Here is a 22,718-nt window from a genome sequence, read left to right as displayed (position 1 = left end):
CACCTGCAGCCCAGCTTTCATGGCGGCAGCAGCAGCAGGTGTTGGGGCCAAAATGAAGAAACTCAGAACATTTTCTTCTGATCTGCTTTGGGCAACTTATTCCTTCTTCCTTCTTGAGAAATCTGTTTGTTTCGGGGCATAATGAGGCTTCCCCAACACACCATTGGAGATGTTCAAAGCATACTAATAAATGGATTGTGCAACTTTTTTTGATTTATTTAAAGTGTCTTATGCACAGGTTTTTAAATTGTAAAAGTCTGGAATCAATCTTAACAAATCCATGAGAAATCTTGGAGCCTGCTCTCACTTCTATGCACACAGTGTGATTGCTGGTACATTTTCAGAAGAAAGGGAAAGACCTGAGACAGTCTGTATGTCTTCAAAATTTCTTCTTAAGATGAATTCCAAGACTGTTAGCACAACACCTGAAGATTATCTCCCCGGCTTACACATGCTAATCTAGCTGCATGATGCTCGCTGTACCATGCTGGGCTTCAAATCTGCAAAGCTGTCTGTAAGAGTACTAGGATAATGCCTGTATTGCTCTGTCCAGATCATCTATTGTTCCCTGAAGTCTTTGCATGCTGGGTTGGACATTCTCCTCCATCCATTCTTCTGCAGCAGATATAAAGAATGTCTTTTCCATTGCTGTTTGGAGCTCCTGGGTCACAGTAGTCCACTTGGTCAAAAGCCTAAGGAGAAATTGGCAGCAGAATTTAATATGATGTGTGTGATGTAGACCTAACTAAACCAAAGAGGTTGATTCTTAAGAGATGTTAAAAGTTACTAAAGGCTACATTTAAAGCTTCTACATCTTGTGGGAAGAGGGAGCCTTTCACAATACTGCAGAGAGCTAGTGGGTAGAGAGCTAGTGGGTAAAATCCAGTTTGAATACATATATGTATGTGTGTGTGTGTGTGTGTGTGTGTGTATACACACACACAATTTGAGACACGTATAATAAGATCCTACTATTGCCCATAGTTGCTGTATTTATTTTTTATTTTTTTGCAAATACAAAAATCTCTACAGCCAAATTAGCCAAAGTCGCCAGCAGCTAAAATCATAGCACCTTTTGTGATCATAAAATCAGGTTAATTTTATGGTCTAGATCAGGCATCCCCAAACTTCGGCCCTCCAGATGTTTTGGACTACAATTCCCATCTTCCCCGACCACTGGTCCTGTTAGCTAGGGATCATGGGAGTTGTAGGCCAAAACATCTGGAGGGCCGCAGTTTGGGGATGCCTGGTCTAGATGCAACACACCAGCAGTATAGATGAGCAATGGAGTAGCTTATGCTAATATAGCTCATTTCACTATTGTATTTTGTAAAGTGGGGCGAGGGATTGGATGAGATAATCACTACTTGTAGAATGCGGGGTAAAAAGTGAAGTAGCCTATTCACCATGACTGTTGAAAGGTTTCTCTAGTTTCAGGACTTCTTGCTATACCCCTACAGCTCTTAAATGTTTGATTTTGCGGGGTGGGGTGGGGGGGTGGAAGCTGCACTAGAACTAGAATTAACACAATTCATGGCAATACAAGAGAATAATCTCTACCTATAGCAAGTCTTCATTGCTGGTTACATAATGTTTATAATAGCTGTCTGAGGGTAGGGGTGATGTTTGTTAACCAGCCAAAAATGCTACTTTCCCCCTTCCACCATGTATTCTTAAATATGTTTAACAAAGAAGCATTTTCACTAGTTTCTAGGGGAGTGGTAGCTTTTTTAGTACTGCTACGAGCCTTTGGCCTTAGTAACTCAAATATTTGTGAATAGTCCATTACTTCACAGCAGTTCAGCCAATGGCTGGAGTGGCAGGAAAACAATAAGGTTTTAGAGCTATGCCCTTGCTTTGGTGCTGTTGGTGTTCTAACAAAGTAACGATTGAATACTTGACCATTTGTGAAACAAAAACTTTGCAAGGAATCAGAGATTTTAGTTACCTTAGCGCATCTGGCTGAAAGTGATGAATCATTATAGGATGAATCTTCTTCCTCTTTCTGTGGTAGGGGCTGAACCAGCCTGTGACGTACCTAAAAGTGATAATCCATAAATATACGTGGGAGGGGGAGTATTGGTTTGTTTTCATCTTTATTACGTATCTTGTGTTCTCGTTTTGTATTTTTTTAATGTTGTGAACTGCCCTGTGATATTCAGATGAAGGGAGGTATACAGATTTAATAAATAATACAGAAATAATTAAAGAACATATGGGTGCGAATGGAACTGAAAAGCTACAGGGCAGACTGAGAGAAATCACATACTTGTAGTTCCAACTGTAAGATTTAACATTTATAGGAGTAGTAACTCTTTAACATCATGTAAGCGTCTAGTAACAAGTGCAGTTAGGATGGTTAAAATGATATGGTGGAATTCCCCCCCCCCCCAGTTCTTGCTTATGCAAGGAAAAATAACTTTAAGTACTTAAGTCAATACACAGTAAAAAGGTAAAATATTTTATGTGGCAATAAGTTCGATTATAGCTCTACAGGACGGAGTGTCAGCTCCTTCTCCTTGTTCCCCACCTGTTGTTTTCCAGAAGTTCATCCACTGAGGACTTGAGGTAGAATGTAATTTGGGTCACCAGCGAGAGAATTTCACTTCCCGGGAAAGTCCCTGAGATGTCACTGTTCAAGAAGAGAATTGGGCAAGAGTGAACTTTGTCCCTAACCCATTGGGCCTGATACCCATTGGGTCTGAAAGTGAAGAGCTTGCACATTCCCCATTCCCCATGATATTGCTGCCAGAAATGCCGTTGCAATCTAGAAGTTGGGGCCATTACCTCATATAAGTGTCTATTTCCAAACTGGAGATCCCCAGGGATTTTTCTACATCTTCTTTCACCTTTTCTGAATAGCCACCTTGGGAGGACCAAAGAGAAAGGAGTTGCTGCTTTTGTTTTAAGTGTAAAACTACTTAAATGGGACACAAAACTGGCCTAGTGATCCAGGGAGTTGTTACCATGAGAAGGTAAAGGGTGGACAGGAATGTAGAAGTACTCTTTTCAAAACTTAAGCTTGGTGCACTTCACACGTGGCCTAATCAACCTCGACTTGCCAGTTGTGTGTGCGTTCCTGCATGTGTAAAACCCACCGATGTTAAAGGATGAAATTATGACCCTAGATCACCCAAGTTTTAAAAAAAACAGTGCGATTCCTAGCGGTCTTAGAAGGATTTGTATCATGAAGGGTGGGATAGAAATCATTGTAATAGGTTTCATAAGTTAATGATGGCTCAGAACCCGGCCGGCCATTTAGAACAGAGAAAAAGCAGCCTAGTTTTATATAGATAGGTGGGTTTTGATTTTAGGGTGTGATCCTGAGCATATCTTTTTTGAAATCAAGTTGCAATAAAGCTCATGGAACTGGGGAACACAAAGCTTATGCCCAGCATCACATCCTTTGGCATGTACTATCTGATGTTGCCACCTTGTGGCAACTCACTCAGAGCCTAGTGCTCATGACTCAAAAAGTTTTCTCAGAGGAAAATCCTGACAAGTTAGTCTGCAAGCCTGGTATTTCCTACCTCTGCCTTAGGTGAACCAGCCATGTTCTTTGGAATCTCTAATAGAGAGATTATAGCTCACAGAGGCAGGGGGGAACGAACGCAAATATAAGGAACTGTTGTAACTATTTAATACTGTTATGTATGGGCATTAGTCATGAAGTATGCTTGACTGGTCTTAGCAACTATGATCATCTAGTAACTAGTACTGATTTCAGATGTGAAAGGCTGAAGGTCATGAAGAGTCCTGGACTCTTGCAACTGAGAAAAGAATACCTCACATGTTCTTGTTACGGTAATCACTACATGAGACAATGCATGAAGTAAAGGAACTTGACTACCCATTCTAGAGTACAGCTCTAATATATTCCTGGGCAACGGGGGGGGGGGGGAGAGAAAATGAATTTAAGTTAAGCAGCTATTCCAAAGGAATGTACAAATTCTGATGCTAATAATCTTGCAGTGTTTTCAAGGTCCTGTGCACATGGCTTAGATCTGACTGAGGAGAGAGTAATTCTATACCGTTCTTTAGTGCCTGGAGACATACGGCTAATGATGGGATTCCTACAGGCAGAAGCTCGCACAGAACAGAGAAGTGGTCATACCTAGAGAAGAAAATGCAGAGCAATTCAGTGAGAGGCAATATAAGCAAGGGACTGAAGCGGTGCAGGCATCTGCAGTTGCCCCAGAGACTTTAATAGCTTTATTAAGACCAATCTATGGAGCCCACAGAATGAAAGGACTATAGCTGCAAGTGCTTTTTCATCATGATGCATCTGTGACAGAAAATGGAAAGTTCAGCAGTTTGGGTAAATGCTGCGCCTGGATATAAACTGAATTTGAGTCATATGATCTGTTCCTCTTGCAGAACCGTTCATTCTTTTAGGATGAAATGATGAAATGAAAAAGAACGTCTGGGACTTTGGTTAATTGGAAGAAGGTGGGGAAGGAGTTGGGGGGAGAAAAACATAGAAAAGAAAATGTAAGGCAGGATCCACAATGGGGTGGGAAGCAGAAGCAGCAGAGGCCAATGGTGAGAGGAAAAGTTCCTGCACAAGCTGATGAGTCGTCTCCTGTTTCTGAAATTTCTGCATTTTAAAGGTTTCTCCTCAAAATTTATATGGTCTCAAAAAAAGTGTGTGCTGTCCAAATTCAACTCTTGGCTTCAGAATGCTTCTTAAGAGGAGAGATTCTGTAGCGTCCAATGTATTCATAATACTATGGCTCTCTTAATCCCCTTGTGTAAAGTTTCATTACCTTTGCCAACCGGTCAGGATGATTCCTTGGATGATACCGGCAGGACTGCTTTCAGCCACTTTCAACCACTGCTCATGGTTTTTAAGGTGGTGCCCAATGAGGGTCAGGCACTGGTTGACTCCTGTGGCCCCTTTAAAAGCACTAGCAAACCACAGCTTTGAGAAGTCACACTTCTGGTACTTTTTTATGAGAGTTGCTGGAAGAAAAGGGAGAGACAGGAAAGTCCACAGTTCAATGGCAGTGTATAAACAATCTCCTGCTGCTACAGGACTGGGTCTAACTTGTACGAAGTGGAAAGAAGAGACTGGCAGACTCGTGATAAAAAAAGACAATGTTCCTAAATGCAGCTACATTTGCTAGTAAGACTCACAGATCTATAAGGATTTTGTATGTTTCGTAGGGTCAGCCTCTTCATTAGCTAGAAAATATAAAACTACTCACAACCACACTTATTGCGAGGCAATGCTGAACCAGTCTCAGATTTCACTTACAATGAAGAAAGTAATACATCCACACATAACTTTATCTGGTATGCTCAGGTTTAAAACAGATAAATCAAAAGACCTAAATTAAAAATGTCCTATGCTATAGTCTTAATGGGACAATTCTGCTTTGTTATTCTCTCCCCTCCCCGCTTCCTTCTTTGGGCACTGAAGAATATCTACTAGCACTGTCTAAGCTCCTCCATCTTCAGGATAAGAAATAAGACAGTGAGGAGGAATGCCAAACATCACTTGGCTGGATGTTAAAATTGTGCCTTTGGAATATGAATAAAAATAGCTTGTGATAAGTACATTCCATGTGACCATACTGGAGTGGTGACTTCATGCCACATCACTGCCATTTTTTCAAGGCACCCATAAGAATGTCCAATCAACATTCCTTGCTCCCCCCCCAAGTGCCCCAACTTTGATATGGTCTTGACATTTAAATCAAGGTGGCTGCTCCTCAAATAAGAGGACGGGTTCACTCTCATTCCTTGACAATTTACTAAAAAACTAAACATTGCTTATTTCCTGTTTCCAGTGTCTGCTGTTACGTTTTCCTAAACTTTGCCACTAGCCACATTAGTTATATTCTACCTCCACTGTCAAAGGTCATATGCTTCTGTATACCAGTTGCTGCGAATCGCAAGTGGGGAGACCGCTTGATTCTGTTCTGGTTCTGCTTGCAGACTTGCCATAGGCATCTAGCTGGTCATTCAGAAAAGAGGAGTTATTCTATACTTCAGACAGTGACTGAATGCATTTCCCTTTTTCAAGCAAAGTCACAAAGCAATGCAAACCTTTACTATCCACATCAAGGTCCGGGGAGTAGTCCCAGATCATCAGCTCTGTAAGCTGTGCTATCCCAGACTCTGGAAAGAAACAGAAACATGACTGATTGTATTTCTCGGTTGTATAGAGATTTGTATAAAGGAAATTGGTCAGTGATAATTTCAAACACCACCCAAAGACTTAAGAAAAATATGTATTGAATTCCCAGTCCCTCCTAATGTAGTGGGCCAATGATAGAGAAAGCCCAGAACAAGCAGTACACTAATAAGACCATAAGTGAGGTCCAATCCCACAGTTCATTATTAAACTGGCACATAACTTTCCCTATGATTCAACACATAAACTAGAAATATTGGTACATTTACGGTATATCTTATTCAGATATATTTAATTAGGCTATGCTAAGCTTCTATTGTAATTTTTCCTGTTCTTCCTTGCCATTTTAAACAGGAGTACTTATATATATATATATATGAAAAATAATTAATTAACATCAACATCAAACAATCTTTCCATTGCTGGTTTACATCCTATAATTTTAATGCAAATAAGTTCTATATCTTTTTTAATTTTTCATTTCCCCCCAAATACAGCACAGTTCCATGTGGACATACTGGGTGAGGATACTGCAGCAAGTATATCCTTGCTGAGCACCCACCCAAAGTTGTTGAGCTTTGAAATTTTAGGGGAGCACTCACCTTCTCTTCTTCACTCCCACTGCACAGCCCCAACCTCAAGGGCTGCTGGTATGCACCAAAGAGGTGCCGTAACTCAGTTCTGGTGAGTTCCAGCTGAAGAAAAGCCCTGGTTATAGGGTATTTTATTTTAAATGCTCAGAGTGCTTCTTTGTGGCATTTGAAAGTATCCGCACCCTCCAATACATCTGAAGCTAACTCTGAAACCACAATGAATTCTGACCTGCCAGAAATGAATTATGTTGCTCAATTTTTCTGTGAGACTCCCTTTCTGGTGACAACATACCTCTCAGTGTTTTTTCACTCATTCCCCTCAGCATGTCATCCCACACAATAGGTTTCACTGTAGGGTAGGCTGAGACTACATGGCTGGCCACGGCTTTCATGTGGGACAGGCACAGTTTTTCTATCGTATTTCCTTCTTCCTGCAGCCACTGTTTGGACTCTTCTCCTTCACCCAGATAATACACCTGGAGACACCAACCAATACATTCTTCGTTTACTGCTATTCTGATATGCGCCATTTAGCAATTCATTTATTTTTCAGCACCAACAACATACTAGTTACTGGCATGGTTCACGTGTTGCATTAAGCAATATTTTAAAACAAACTATGACCTCTCCCATTTCCAGCTCCTGCTATGCCATGGAGGAAGCAAGCAGGAGTCTGACTTGTCATGTTGTCCGAACCTGAGCTTGTGGTTTGTTTCCCTCAAACCACACACATAGAGCCATGGTGACCACTTGTGGTTTGTTTGGAGAGAAACAAACCATGAGCCTCGGTGGGGACGTCACGACGAGCCAGACTCTGGCTTGTTTCCTGGTGGCACAGTAAAATAAAGAGCAGGGTACTGTATACAGTTTAAGTATGCTTTGGTTTGAGTACTTTCAGTTTAAGTACTCCGCGGACCCGTCTGGAATGGATTAATCCACTTTCCATTACTTTCAATGGGAAAGTTCGCTTCAGGTTAAATACGCTTCAGTTTAAGGACTCCGTGGACCGTCTGGAACGGATTAATCCACTTTCCATTACTTTCAATGGGAAAGTTCGCTTCAGGTTAAATACGCCTCAGTTTAATTACTCCGCGGACCGTCTGGAATGGCTTAATCCACTTTCCATCACTTTCAATGGGAAAGTTCGCTTCAGGTTAAATACGCTTCAGTTTAAGTACTCCACGGACCGTCTTGAACAGATTAATCCACTTTCCATTACTTTCAATGGGAAAGTTCGCTTCAGGTTAAATACGCTTCAGTTTAAGTACTCCGCGGACCATCTGGAACAGATTAATCCACTTTCCATTACTTTCAATGGGAAAGTTCGCTTCAGGTTAAATACGCTTCAGTTTAAGTACTCCGCAGACCCGTCTGGAACAGATTAATCCACTTTCCATTACTTTCAATGGGAAAGTTCGCTTCAGGTTAAATACGCTTCAGTTTAAGTACTCCGCGGACCCGTCTGGAACAGATTAATCCACTTTCCATTACTTTCAATGGGAAAGTTCACTTCAGGTTAAGTACAGACTTCCGGAACCAACTGTGTACTTAAACCGAGGTAACACTGTATTGAGCACTGTACAACAATATGAACCACCACACTGCTTGTTTGCAGTTTGTTTTGATCTATGGCTTAATATGATGCAGAAATACAGGCAGTTCTCTCACAAGGATATTCCTTCACCATTGATGACTATCACAGACTTTGGGCTGGAGCACGCAATGCGGTTACTAAAGTTATGCCAATGAAAACAGTTTTTCCTTGACAACGGATCACTGCCCACCATTACTATTTAGAAGCACTTACTGGGCATTCAGCCATCCCTGCTGAGACACTTCATGCCTGCTAGGCAAGTGGAACGTGGGCTATGTGCTATCTATCACCCCAGGGGAGCCATTTTGAGTTGTATTCCCATAGCGATTGTATGCCTTTTCTCCATACAACAGAAAGGAAAGGGGAGATATCACTGAGAGAAATTAATGGGCGGTGTTTGAGAGTCAAGAGGCAGAGGAGGAAAGAGCACAGTAAACTCTCCCTCTGCCTTTTCCAGTTAGCCTTTTGTGAACATTTTTTTGGAGCTAACACAGGCATAAAGGAGCAATAGCGCTCCTGGTGACTTTTACAAGCTGGTTTGGTTGGTGCACACAGTAACTTAGAGAACTTTTTGGGATGCTGGCCTTGCAACCTGTGGCAAGATTATAATGCACTGCTATGCCCAAGATAACAGCTTTTGGCATGCCACTGCAAACACCACCTTTTCAGCATCTACAGTGATGTAACAAAAATGGAACATACATATTATTGGGTGGCTGTCTCCTATGTGATAAGCACAAACACAAACCCGAGATAATTCACTAGTGGACATTCATTTCAGCAAGTCCACCACATCTACCACAGATTTCAATAGGCCCCAATAAAACGCAATATAAAAGGACCAGCTTCTGAAGCCAAATTATTCCAACCTGGTTTATTCCACTGCATGATTTATTCCAAATTATAATGTGTTGCTTCGACAATATAAAATAACTTCCCAAAGCTAGCAAGTACAAATGAACTAAAAGCAGATCATGAATCCAAATATTCACTCATTGCTCTAGTCAGCCAAATTCTCCTGTCCTTTCAGTGGCTCAGTGATGGCTGAGGGAGGCATAGAGGAGCCCTTGTAAGAGATCTGTGTTTATTTCCCTATCATTAAAACATCAGGAAGCAGTCACACAAGTAGAAAGGTTACCCTATAACTATAGTAATTATTTTAAAAAATGTTCAGTATGCAAAGCTATAAAGGCCTGATACATTAAAAACTCATAGTAAAGATTTAAACACACACACACACACACACACACACACACTTAAGAACTAAGGAATTTCAACCTCTGTGCACCTGAACAAGCCAGTGTGGATCATGCTATGATGATGCTTATCTTGTGATTAAGAGAATTTGACAGCCCAGCATGCCCAGGGTCAAGGAAGACATCACGATTGCCATGGAAATGATTCCAACCCCAGGTCTCACACTATACCTCATCACAGCCGATGTGAAACCATCGAAGATCATCATGCAGTGCTACAACTTGCTCTATCATTGTGCTGACCAGCTTCAGGGATTCCTCTTTATGGGGATTCACAGTATTGGGGAACATTGCCACTTCCCGTAGGTGACAGAATTCTTTGTGCTTTAGGACAAACTGCAGGAGAAGCAAGAAGTAATGGGTGTGGTCACCAAACTGAAGCAAAAAGGGTGACCAAAGACATAAGCAAAGGACTTCTGCAAGATGCCCCAGTTGAATAAGCTAGGGCCAAGTAGGGTGCATTATAAAAGCCCTTTACTGTACCGTCACACGACCTGAAGTCGGATTGTGTCCCACAACTCTGCTCCACTACATTGGTTGCTACTGCACTACAGGTAGCAAAGCAAACAGCTCTCCCCCTTACCCAAAGCAACCCCCCCTCAAATTCAAGTGTGTGTAATCCTGGCATTTACCTCCATATGTCCAAAGGTCTGGATCAGAGGGACAACCTCTAGCTCATGTAACTTTGCCAGCTTTAAAATCTCATTAATCTCAGAGGAACTAGAAAACAATAGAAAACAACTTTGTTATCAATGGTATATTTCAACATGTTAAAAATTTCACTATTTATATACACAGGCCTGCTTGTGTTGCGTTCTGGGTCATTGTGCACATAAGCCCATTCCGCCCAGTTCCATGGCAAAAAATGACGCATGTGTCAGAGGCTGCACATCAATCTGCTGTGTGCAAAATAGTCGCCACCTGCACAAACACACATACTGTATTGGATGTGCACTAACCACAAGATCCAGTTAAGATCCCAATTTGGCACTTTGGAACACAGCCCAACTTGGTCCAACTGGCTGATGAGGTTTTGCATATTGAAATCTGCTTTGTTATCACCACCCCAAAATTGGGAATTTAAAAAATGGCTATGGATTAAGGGAGGTATGGATAAAATTTACAGGCACAGTAGCAGTCCCAGTGCAAGTTAAACATGCCAAATTACAGGCAAATACGTCCAGGGGTTTATGTGCAGGGCAGTTTTTATTCTGGCAAGCCAACTGCAATTAGAAAACCTTACTGTCTACCTTACCTGTATGCATCATTTGCTTGAAGTGGTTTCAGTTCCCCATCATAGGGGAACATATCCTCATATTCAAGGAGAAGGCCATTTGCACCCAGGGCATGGAACAATGGGAAGATCTGTTGGTTGCACAAAACATGTGAAATATCCAGCTAGTGTGGAATTTAGTTTTGTAAAACATTAACACATCTTAGGGAATGCTTATATTGTTATTTCTTGCGGTCGTGCGTGAGAGATAGCCCTGCTCCAAGCGTATTCCTCTGCTCCAATCCCCCTTTCCCCCTGTCATGTCTTTTAGATTACAGGCCTGAGGGCAGGGACTGCTTTGGCACTGACATTTGTAAGCCATTCTTGGAAACAGTTTTTGGCTGCAGTAAAAATGAGTTTGACCAAACTGCGGGAGGCAGTGGAAGACAGGAGTGCCTGGCGTGCTATGGTCCATGGGGTCACGAAGAGTCGGACATGACTAAAGGACTAAACAACAACAACAAAAAATGCTTCAATAAATGCAATCCTTTTGCTGTATTTGAAACACTGGAATCTGTATGACATAGAACAGAGCCCTTTTTTGTATGCCTCCTTAGGGTACTCCACTAAAGCCTGTTACTGCTGATCTTTAGATTTTTTTAAAAAAAATCTTTTCTTTAAATTATGCAGTAAGACACCTTAGTTTTCACGGCAGAAGAAACACAACAGGCTTTATCAGGAAGTGGCAATTTTAAATACCCCTGCTTTAGGGGGTGATGCAAATGAATCTTTTCATGCTAGGAGAACAAGACGGAAATGCAATTAAACCAACAACTCAGACTACATGGCGTAAGGCAGTGGAAAAACTAAACTCACAGGATGCAACTAAATTAAACCAAATCAACACCAGGAGAGGTTCAACTCTCTGATTTACATAGACCAACATTGTGTTACCTGTGCCAGGTATGAGACCTTTGGTGGGGCTCCCTTGAGATCCAAGTGCACCAGGCGCAGTTCAAATGGAGAAGAAACCATCACTCTGTTTTCTTCCATGTTCCAGATGTGAGTAGCAAATCCAAGTGCTTATACCTGGAAAAGGAGGAAAATTGTGAAGAGACTCATTTACTCACTTAACTGAACAATATATATAAAAAAGGAAGCCTCCCATGGAATAACTGGAATCAAGATGAAAATCTAGTTCCTTATAAATTGCATATTCTTTATTTTCATATAGGCAATAATCACTACTGTGATATATACACACAGTTATTCATTACATGTATACTGCACCTTTCTTCTAATGAGTTGAAGGCAGTGCACATGGCTTCCACACCATTTTATCCTTCCCTATTCACTCTAATGGATGTTGTTCAGTTCCATGAAAGAGGTGCATTTGCACTTTCTCATACTCAAAATAATCTGAGCTGCAAACTGACATTTTAGGAAGGAAGAAAGGTCCCATAGCTTATCACGTGACCCTCCCTCCTCTCCTGCCCAGACGTGGCCCAGCAGCCACGAGATACCGTAAGTCGTGGGAAACGGCAACCACAGCAATCTGGGGCAGGTCGCTCAGGCCTCAGCATCCTTCGGCTCGGGCTCCCTCCCCCCCCGGGGGAGCTGCCCCTCTTTGCCGCGCGCGCCCACCTTCTTCTACAACAACAACTCCGCTCCTTCTCACCTCCGCTCCTTAGCACTCCATTCCTCCTGCAGCCTCGATTAAGCTTCCCTGCCCTTCCGCGCTGCTCTCGCTTTCCGTCATCGGCTGCTCCTGCCTGCACATTCTTCCTTCTGTAGCTTCCGCTCCGGGAAAGGAGAATGCCGATTGGTCGCCACCTTTCCTCGGTATCTGGCTCTCCCCCCCCCCGCCTTCTGCTCCCGGGTGCTTGGAGTGGAAGCTCTAAGGCTGACACATCCTCCCGCCCCGTGCGCAGCTGCTCAGTTCCCGCGCGATGGCTCCGCAGCGGCGAGCGGGTTCCCGCACTCCGGAGAGCGGCGGGGCTGGCGCAGGGGCTCGGGCGGAGGAGCGCCGTCGTCTCAGCAGGTAGAGGTATCTCCTTTTGTCCGGGAAGAGCGAGCGAGCGCCGCGTGGCCACGGCGGGAGGGGAGTTGCAAGCGGAGTCAGGAGGGTGCGCGCGTCTTTTGCATAGCTGCCAAGTTTTCCCTTTTCTCGCGAGGAAGCCTATTCAGCATAATGGAAAATCCCTGAAAAAAAGGGATAACTTGGCAGCTATGGTCTTTTGTCGTCCTCTCCATCCAGGGGCTGCACTCCCGGGAGAGCGCCCACAAACCTTGCCCCCCCTAATGCTAAACGCGTGGTCCTCATCAATGCCAGCATCCTGCCCGTATATCAATAATCTGATGCATAGCTGCCAAGTTATCCCTTTTTTACAGGGATTTCCCCTTATGCTGAATAGGCTTCCTCGCGAGAAAAGCGAAAACTTGGCAGCTATGCTGATGTGGTGGTAGGGAGACATTTTTTTCCAATTGGTTTGGCTTCGGAGTGTGTGACTGCGATCCTAGCGTGCTAATCTAGGAGCAATCTTCTGATGAATTCGGTGGGACTGCTTTTCAAGTAACCCTGTGTGGGGTTGGGGTTGCGCTGCGTGTCGGCGCAGGGAAATCCATCCTAAGTGTGGTCCCAAGCCCAGGCTGGGGACAGTAAGTAGGAAATACGGCTTCTACTACGTTGTAGTCCTATATGAGCGCCGCAACCCCATAGTCACCTTTGATTGGACTTAACTGTCCAGGGGTCCTTTACCTTTTTTTTTTTTAACCAATGAAACTCACTGGAGGACGATCCGTTGAGCTCGGTGGAGCTTGCTTATTCCTTGCTGCATGCGGTCAGGAATGTTGGCTTTCCCCCCAGTTGATGCCTGAATCTTGGAAGGCATGGCTTTCAATTGCCTGCCACATGTGGAAAACACTACACAGGGCCGTACATATGTTCATATGTAATGTTCAATGAGTGTAGGATCTGTGTATAGAGCAGTAAAAACCAACAAATGTACAGGTACACACTTTCACACAAGCACTTGTAGTGAAATGATACTTTGTACTTCTGTTCAGTGTGAGGGATGAAGATTACAGATGGATACAAAGGGGGAAAGTACAGTGTGTAACTAGCAGTACACTGAATGTGATTTTTCTATAGAACAGCCTTTTTGCTGAGTGTTAATTATTTAAGTACTTTCCTGGGCTTGACACCCCTGTAGCGAGCCTACTAGCCTTGACTCATTACATTACTTTAGGGCAGTGTTGACCAAACTTGGCCTTCCAGCTGTTTTGGGACTACAGTTCCCATCACCCCTAGCTAACAGGACCAGTGGTCAGGGGTGATGGGAATTGTAGTCCCAAAACAGCTGGAAGGCCAAGTTTGGCCATCACTGCTTTAGGATCATGATGCTCCTTTTCTTTAACACACACTCACTTATTGCCTAGTAGCAGCGGCTGCAGTGTTGGCTTTAGACCAAGGGAGAAGCCCGAAGCTCACTGGGTGATTGTGGACCTAATCTGCCTTGCAAGTTGTTGTGAGGAAAGAAGAGAAGACCATAGGATGCATCCAACTAAGTTCTATTCAGAATAGACCCATTGCAATTAAAGGACACAAATTAGGCATGTCCATCTATTTCAGTGGGTCTGCTGAAATAACATTGGATTCAACCCAATATTCAAGGGGAAGGGCAGCACAATAACGCATTGAGGTTATGCAGCATTTTATATAAAAACACCCTTTCCGTCTCCACTACTGATTATGTTGATTCAGAGAGAACAGTTGGCGCACAGGTGTTCAGAGTCTCTATGGAATTCAGAGGAGCAGATATTTATAGTAAAGCATGTCTTATTAATGAAGAGTGAATTGTACGGGATGAATTTTTCAGCAGCTTCAGGCTGTTTTTCCTCACAGCTGAGATTGGATGATGGATTTGGAGCTCCATCTGAACAAGGCCTTTGAATCAAAGGTATACTTTGATAGGCTTGTGCTGGAGTTCACATGTCCTTGGCCCATGCTATCTGGTTCCTTCTGTGCCCATGTGTGTTTAGAACAAGTGTGGGGAGGTGGCAGTGGTCAGCCAGAGGGGGGCAGATCCTAACAGGTCACCCTCCTGTCAATCACCTGATGTCCAGTGACCAACTTTAGCACATGCAATTTGAAACCAAAGTTTGACTGTCAGTGTTTGCAAAGCCAGGTGCACAGCACACCACAAAACTTGTCCAATCAGCTAATGGTTGGAGAGCAGGGTATAGAGTGGCTTGCACAGGTCTTTGCACTTGCAGGTACCGTTCATCAGCTCTTTTGGCCTAGCTGCATCTTTACCTGCCCTACACCTGACATCATATATGGCATGAGATGTACGTTAGGTGAGTGTAGCTTGCCTGAAATAACTGCATGGGCCAAGTGGTGAGGCATGGCAGGCCTAATAAGGTAGGGTTACCAGACGTCCCCGGATTTGCAAATCTGTCCCCGGACAAATTCCGTCCCCAGATTTGCAAATCTCCCTGGGAAACGTGGCAGCGGCAGCCTGGAACCAGCCTTGGTAGCGCAGTTGGCTCTGGCTGGCTTCAGGAGCTGCTCGCTGCCGTGGCGCCCACCATTTTTCCTCACTGGAAGTCCCCATATGATGTGTCTTGTGCGCAACAAATAATATGGGGACTTCCTCAAGGAAAAATGGCAGGCGCCACGGCAGCGAGCAGCTCCTGAAGCCAGCCAGAGCCAACTGCGCTACCAGGTGCTGACTGCCGCTGCCACTGCTGAAGGGGAACTGGGGGTGTCCGGAGGTACAGATCTCCTTCCCCCTTCCCCCTCGGGAGTTGCGGGTGGGCAGCCGTTGCCCAGTTTTTTAAAAACTCTGCGCATTTATGTTTCACAGGGTGCGGAAGAAGGGCTTTGCACCTTTATACAATATGCATGTGTGCTTGGGCCCAGGGTCTTTTGCCTCAAGATGGAAAGGTGTCCCTCCTCTCCCCCATCATGCACTGTTCTGGGGTTTCTTCTCATCCTCCATAGTGGATTTGGGGAAGGCCATGTCTGCATGGGGAGAAAGAACCCCCATTACACTAGCAAGAGTCTTGCACTGGCTTCTGCTAGGCCCTGAGTTAGTCGAATCTAGCCCTCTGCCTACACTCTTAAGTCAGATCACTGGCGTATTCCTCTTGCTAGTGCCCATTTCACTTGCTCCAATAGCCCCCAATTCTGCAGGTGAGGATTAAGCATGGACTTGCTCCCCAAATAATACATCTCTATTAAAATGCAGCACCGTGGTTGGAGTTTCTGTTCTCTTACAAGGGGGTTTTGTTTCTTTTTTTTAATTTTCAGTGGCATGAAAGGCAGTGTCCAGAAAGACTCACGCCGGAAGTGGCTGAAAGTGGCATTCCTCCTGTCATCTGCTATGCTTGGCTACCTCCTGAGTGGCAGCTACTTGCTTGGTGAAGATGGAGTTACCGAAGTGCTGGCCCATCAAGGTGAAAGCCTACAATACAAATTCATCGAAGTACCCTGCTCAGAGGACTATGACAGCCACAAACGTTTTGAAGGTATTTGTGCATCATGACTTGTGCTAGTGCAGTGCTGAAGAAGGCTTGCCCAAAAGCAGCAAAGTGTACCTCTAAACTGTCACAGGTTTCCTGTAACCTCAGAAGCAATAGGTGCCACAGGCTCTTTGCTATAATATCACTATACATCTGCCCCCCTTCTCCTTGAGCAATGAAGGAAAGACACAATTCTGGATAAATCTAATGCTCTCTTCTCCTGCCTGCATTGATGTCCCCTGAATCGGACTAGATTTTGCCTCTTTTTCTGAGGTTTCTATTGCACATGAGGAGATGGTCAGAGAGAGATCATGATTAAGAATGTCAAAACAGAACCGACCAGAGGGGAGGCAAACCCTGGACGTAATCCCAAGTGACACATAAGATCTGGCAGTGTTGTTGCGTCAATGAGAGATGGGTGGCCATTGTACTATCAAATTCAACATGTTTCTAAGTGGACAGTTGCCATGGAAATCCAAACTGATCGCGTTTGGTTTCAAAGGAGGAAACATCCTAAAAATGAGGGGCTGGTAAAAAGGCAACTGAAAGGGAAAGTCAATATGGTGAAAAAAACTGCATACAGTGGTACCTCGATTTACAAACACAATTGGTTCCGGAAGTCTGTACTTAACCTGAAGCGTACTTAACCTGAAGCGAACTTTCCCATTGAAAGTAATGGAAAGTAGATTAATCCGTTCCAGACGGTCCGTGGAGTACTTAAACTGAAGCGTACTTAACCTGAAGCGAACTTTCCCATTGAAAGTACAGTGGTGCCTCGCTAGACGAATTTAATTCGTCAAGCGAATCCCATAGGAATGCATTGAATTTTTTTGAACTTTTGCCCATAGGAACGCATTAATTGAATTTCAATGCATTCCTATGGGAAACTGCGATTCGCTAGACGAATTTTTCGTAAAACGAATTCGTCTAGCGAGGCAACCTCCGCTAGAAAAAAACCTTTCGTTAAGTGGAAATTTCGTTAAGCAGGGCATTCGTTAAGCGAGGCACCACTGTAATGGAAAGTGGATTAATCTGTTCCAGACGGGTCCGTGGAGTACTCAACCTGAAGCGTACTTAACCCAAAGTATGAGTATAATTGGTTCCGGAAGTCCGTACTTAACCTGAAGCGTACTTAACCTGAAGTGAACTTTCCCATTGAAAGTAATGGAAAGTGGATTAATCTGTTCCAGACAGGTCCGTGGAGTACTTAAACTGAAAATAATCAAACTGAGGCGTACTTAAACTGAGGTATGACTGTAATGCTTTGGTGTTGCTCAAAACCATAGAAATGGATTCTCAGCTAAAATGTAAACCACGAGTCAGGAAAGCTGCTACCAAATCAAAGAGAATGTCTGCATGGTTCCTGAGTAGAGTCAAGGAAGCCAGAAAATGAAAGCTTTGCACAAATGAATGAGGGAAACAAAAAGTAACACAAACACTAGCAAAGGAAATGAAAGCAGCCAATAATAATTAGAGGGTAGCAATTTTAGGAACATATTCCTAGAAATATTTTTCCCCAATTTTTTTTATACTTCAGAAGCAGGAAATCAGTTTGTGGGTAGGTGGGACTTCTAGACAACAAGGAGGTTGAAACTGCTAAAGGAAAATAAAAAGTTTACAAAGAAGCTCAATGAATTATTTGCATCCATTTTCACTTGTAAGATGTAAGGTGGATGGATGCTTTTGCCAGTAGATTACCTGTGCTTGAACAGCGATTTCCAAGAAGGGGTTAGGAGTGTTGAGGCAAATAGTGAGATGAGATTAAATTCCAAATTAAAAAATTAACAAATTAAAAAATTAACAAATTCAGGTGGTTCAAACAGTTCAGGTGATTCATGAAGGACTGAAATGGGAGATTGCTGGTGTTGTAACATATACTCAACCTTCACAGTTGGCCTCCATACTTGAGGACTGGAAATTGACCAGGTTTTTTTAAAGGGACCAGTGGAAATCCATGAAATTATGGGCGGGTCTAATTTACATCTCTGGGTATAGTGGTGGAAAGCATTGTTAAAGGCAAGATTATCTGGCATATAGAATGGTGGGAGATTTAGGACATGCAAACAGAAGTGCTACTTCACACAGCACATAGAGAGAATTCCATAGTTTGAAGCCATTTGGACGGTTTTAAAAGGGGATGAGACAGATTCATGGAGGATAAGACTTACCATTGACTACTAAGTTATATGGCATATATCTTGGAGGTACTGTTGTATGTAGATCAATTGCACCATTCCTTTGAATTGGTGTCGCTGGGGAATGACAGCAGGAGAGTGTCCTCATCTTCTGCATATGGGATTCCCAGAGTCATCTGGTTGACCACTGTAGGAAATGAGAGGCTGGACTAAGTAGGCTTTCAGTTTGATCCAGCAGGACTCTTCTGTCTTTGCGCTTCATTTCTGCTGTCTTTCTCTGTCCTATGTTACCAAGTTCCCACATGAGGGCACTCTCGAGATGCTTATGATGTTCTATTCTGTATGTATCCTGCTCTTGAAGTGAGAGCTTTCTGCACTTTCAGGAAGCTTCTGATTATCTCTCTAGATAAAATGTTTTTTGTGTCCAACTTGGTGATTGCCCAGATCTAATCAAGTTTGGTGTTCTTGAGGAGAGGCAGTTGTAGCTTATATCCTCCCTGTTTCAGAGTTGATCCATTGCTGTAATTGTTGGATCAGTGCTGCTTCCTATCTCTTGCCTGGTGTCTCAGTGTAGTCGTGTCTCTAGTGCAGCTGTTTGATGAGATTACCACACTGGTACAAGCTGGTTAGCACACTATTTTGAGATTATTCATTGATTTGGACATGACTAAAATCCAAATCAAGGTGGCTTAGAAATTAAAAACACAAGTCACCATGAAATTTTAAATGAACCTCTCAATAAAATAAAAGATACACGGAGAAGAAAAAACAGCACTATATGGACCATATCATCATTTTATTTGGCTAGAAAATGCCTGCTGGAATCATAGAGTCTTATAGGCTTGATTAAAGGTGGCCAAAGGTGAAGGGACAGACAAACAGCTATTGGGAGGCTATTTCACATTTTATGGCAAGAAATATACATATCCCTGTCACCTTAATGGTATCATGGTGCCAACTTAAGAAGCAGAAAAGGATTCCTTCTTTCTCCCCCAATATTTTAGCAGTTGGCACCTTTCTTTTCCCCATTTCTCCCCCCCCCAACCATTCCCCCCAAATTCACATCAGAATGTACCTTTTGCCCAATCATAAACATAACTTTAATAAGAGAAGAAGAGTTTGGATTTCGATTTGATACCCCGCTTTATCACTACCCGAAGGAGTCTCAAAGCGGCTAACATTCTCCTTTCCCTTCCTCCCCCACAACAAACACTCTGTGAGGTGAGTGAGGCTGAGAGACTTCAGAGAAGTGTGACTAGCCCTAGGTCACCCAGCAGCTGCATGTGGAGGAGCGGAGATGCGAACCCGGTTCCCCAGATTACGAGTCTACTGCTCTTAACCACTACACCACACTGGCTCTAAATAAGACCTCTGAGAATTTTTTTTAAAAATATAATCTTTATTGGTTTTCCAAACTTCATACTTCATATACATATTATATTACAGAGGGTCAACCGCTTCACATGCACCCAGAAAAAGCTCCCTCCCTCAATGTGAAGGAGAGAAGTCACTTCTAACTCTTGCCTAATGTACTGGTTTGAATGCTAATAAATGGTCCTACAAAGTTAAGAGTCACTTTTTACTTAAAATAGAACTCTTACGGTTTTCTGTATTAATAGTATATTCCTTTTTATTTTTTCCTTCTGTCATTCTTACCGGTACACTCAACTTTTTCCTCAGCCTGAAGGTTCCTTAATTCTCAGAGGTCTTGGATAAAGACAATGAGAAAAATTAAGAATTGACATTAAAAAAAACAGAAGAAAGAAGGAGAGTCAGCTTCTAGGAGCAAACGACAAATGTAAAATGTAATATAATATGTATATGAAGTATGAAGTTTGGAAAACCAATAAAGACTATTTTTAAAAAAAAAAAATCTCAGATGTCTTATTTATTCCCAAATATCAACCTCATAGCTCAGTATTTGTTGCTTACTTGATTTGAAGTTTAATCAATGTTTATTCCCCTGCTCCTGTCTGAAATGTTGAGATGGTGTTGTAGATGTCAAAGATGTAAAAATAAGTAGGCAGAACAGATTACTAATATGAGCTGTTTGCAGTACTTGCGCAGAATAAGAAAACTTGTTATGTTAAAGATGATTGTCTTGATTGTTCAGTTGATTGGAATATTTAACACAGGGTACTTATGTACATATCTGGTAATGTTGAGATCTACTGTGGATTTCTGGGTGTTTCACACATTTAATTTATCCAGGACTGAGGGAAAGATTAAAGATGGGTAAATTGGTTTCAAACCGACTTTATCATTTTCAAAGTCAGTTATGGGCAAGAACCTCCGATCTGCTAGAGGTCTAAGTAACCCAAAATTCTTCCAGAGATACTGTATGCCGTCAGAACATGAGCCAAGCTACAGAAGAGGCAAACATCTGTAGCAAGCTGCACATTCCCCCAAGTGTATCAAGTCTATTTCTTTTGATGGATTAGATAATAGATTTCTCTCTCTCTCTCTCTCTCTCTCTCTCTCTCTCTCTCTCTCTCTCTCTCTCTCTCTCTCTATATATATATATATATATCTGTAAGAATTCGCATGCTTGCTTTTGAAACTTAATCATTTCAAAGTGTACAGGCTTCCCTGTAGTATGTCTGATGAGAACAGAGATGGGGAGCCTGTTGCCCCCCAAAAGCTGTTGGGACACAACTTCCATCTGCCCCAGTCAGGATAGCCAAGGATCGAAGATGGGAGTTGGAATCCAACACCATCTGCAAGGCCATTCTTTCTCCAACCGTGGACTTAGAATGCCACAGTCTCTTGCTTATGTATAACACCCAGAAGACAATAAAGCAACTCAAAAAAAGAAGTAATATTGTTTTCTATGACATGTAAGAACCACTGGGCGAATTAAGTGAATGTATTAACTGTAATGACATGGGTGGGTGTCAGAAGTTTCATATTGAAACTTTTTCATCAACCATAAATTCACCATTTGCAATCATGTAACGTTCACTTCCAGTTTGTTTGTTTGTTTGTTTGTCTGGGTAAAGTTCTTTGTTGAAAGAAGGGAAGGAGAGGAAACAGAGAACATATCATTAACAATGCATCAGTTATAGGGAAACGTGAATTCAGGATTATGGTGATGTGGAGAATTATAGAATGCAAAAGTCCCATAATAGTGGCTCAGGTTTGTGGGTCATTTCCAGTGGCTTGGTTCACGTTTTCCTCTCCAGCCATGAGGATTAGAAACATGTTTATCATTGGTAGCTGAAATCCTTGATGTTCTGCAAACCACAGCAGATCCCATGCTTTGCACTACAATCTTAGCAAATTTCTTGAGAGAGTAGAAGTTGTTGTTGTTGTTCATGTGAAAGCAGATGAAGTAGGTGATGGACGTTTGAACTTTCTTTTCTATCTCTCTCCTTATGTGTCTGTTCTAGGCTGCACTCCTCGGAAGTGTGGAAGAGGGATAACAGATGCCATAATCAGCAGGGAGGAAGCTGAGAGAATCCGTAGGTAAATTTTCTTTTCAGAAATCGTCTTAAAGGCTTTAGGATAATTCTTTTGTTTTCCTTTTTGAAAGTTGACACCATTGTTGCTATTTTTGTGCCTTTCAGATGGGAACAAAGGATGGGTGTGTATATCCCGGCAGGGACCTTTTCTTTTCTCTGCCATATTATACTTCAGGGGTTCACAACCAGTGTGGACACTGCTTCTGTGCAGGATAACGGTTAGGGGTGCCTGTATACAGTAGGTGAAAGTCGCCTGAGTCAGGCTCAAACTAAATTTAGGGGCAAACTCCCATCCCACTTGGAACTTGATCCAAGCTGAAGGATAATGTCATCCACCTCTGCCATTTGGCTCTGTGGTTCCTTGCAGTCCCCATAGAAATTAGTGAAATAGTTTCCAGTGGAGGTGGGAAGTAGAAAGAGGCTGCAGCATCAAATTTAGGGGGTGGGGAATTGCAGAGTTGGAAGGGACCTGAAGAGACATCTGGTCCAACCCCCTACAATTCAGGGATCATCGGAGTCTAGTCTCCAACACAAAGGAACCTCAGCTCCCTTCCTGCCCTCGTGGTTTTTGACCTGCAGCCTTTTCCTACCTTTTACCCACATACTGTACAGTATGATCTTTGCTTTGCTCCATTAGGTTGTGAGGTGGCAAAGATGCTGCAAGGAGGGCAGGTGGGGAAAGGTACATTTTTAAGGCCTTACATTGGTTTGGAGTTACCTAGGTTTCCCCCATTTTTTTCAGGGGTAAGAAACTTCCGGTAATATCTCAGTTAATCTGAGGCAAGTTTCCTACAGTTCATG

The 22,718-nt window shown here is 42.9% G+C and overlaps 2 protein-coding genes across 5 annotated transcripts in view; one reads left to right on the top strand and one right to left on the bottom strand.

Moving 5' to 3' along the window:
• Positions 1-193: 193 nt before the first annotated feature.
• On the bottom strand, positions 194-12,676 carry HEXD (hexosaminidase D). Of its 3 annotated transcripts, none has more exons than XM_035104596.3 (13): positions 12,474-12,676; positions 11,750-11,884; positions 10,838-10,947; positions 10,215-10,302; positions 9,754-9,918; positions 7,025-7,208; positions 6,052-6,123; positions 4,767-4,962; positions 4,032-4,114; positions 2,788-2,866; positions 2,531-2,632; positions 1,949-2,038; positions 194-692 (listed from the first exon to the last, which is right to left on the bottom strand). In XM_035104596.3, the coding sequence occupies exons 2-13, from the start codon at positions 11,846-11,848 to the stop codon at positions 524-526; spliced, it is 1,437 nt and encodes a 478-aa protein (XP_034960487.1). In that variant the 5' UTR covers positions 11,849-11,884; positions 12,474-12,676; the 3' UTR covers positions 194-523. The 3 variants fall into 3 exon arrangements, with proteins under 3 accessions (XP_034960487.1, XP_088517749.1, XP_088517750.1); XM_088661623.1 differs by having other exon boundaries at positions 12,440-12,544; XM_088661624.1 differs by having other exon boundaries at positions 12,086-12,491.
• Positions 12,677-12,702: 26 nt separating this feature from the next.
• OGFOD3 (2-oxoglutarate and iron dependent oxygenase domain containing 3) overlaps positions 12,703-22,718 on the top strand; it is a 39,732-nt gene continuing 29,716 nt past the window's right edge. For both annotated transcript variants that reach the window (XM_088661625.1, XM_035104597.3), the window contains exons 1-3: positions 12,703-12,836; positions 16,110-16,327; positions 21,846-21,921. In XM_088661625.1, the coding sequence (XP_088517751.1) occupies positions 12,745-12,836; positions 16,110-16,327; positions 21,846-21,921 (386 nt within the window). In that variant the 5' untranslated portion in view covers positions 12,703-12,744. The remainder of the gene's footprint in view (positions 12,837-16,109; positions 16,328-21,845; positions 21,922-22,718) is intronic.

Source organism: Zootoca vivipara, chromosome 2 (assembly GCF_965207765.1).
Source record: "Zootoca vivipara chromosome 2, rZooViv2.hap1.1, whole genome shotgun sequence".
Taxonomy (NCBI): Eukaryota; Metazoa; Chordata; class Lepidosauria; order Squamata; family Lacertidae; genus Zootoca; species Zootoca vivipara.
Note: the sequence above shows the minus strand (reverse complement) of the source record. Positions and strands in the feature narration are given on the sequence as shown.

Bases quoted from the DNA above. Each gene is read 5' to 3' on its own strand.
- HEXD (XM_035104596.3), bottom strand. From the start codon at position 11,848: ATGGAAGAAAACAGAGTGATGGTTTCTTCTCCATTTGAACTGCGCCTG. The intron at 7,209-9,753 runs GTATAGTGTGAG...TGGTGTCTCCAG, and splicing joins TTCACATCGGCTGTGATGAG to GTGTATTATCTGGGTGAAGG. The intron at 2,039-2,530 runs GTGGGGAACAAG...TATCACTTTTAG, and splicing joins GAACTTCTGGAAAACAACAG to GTACGTCACAGGCTGGTTCA.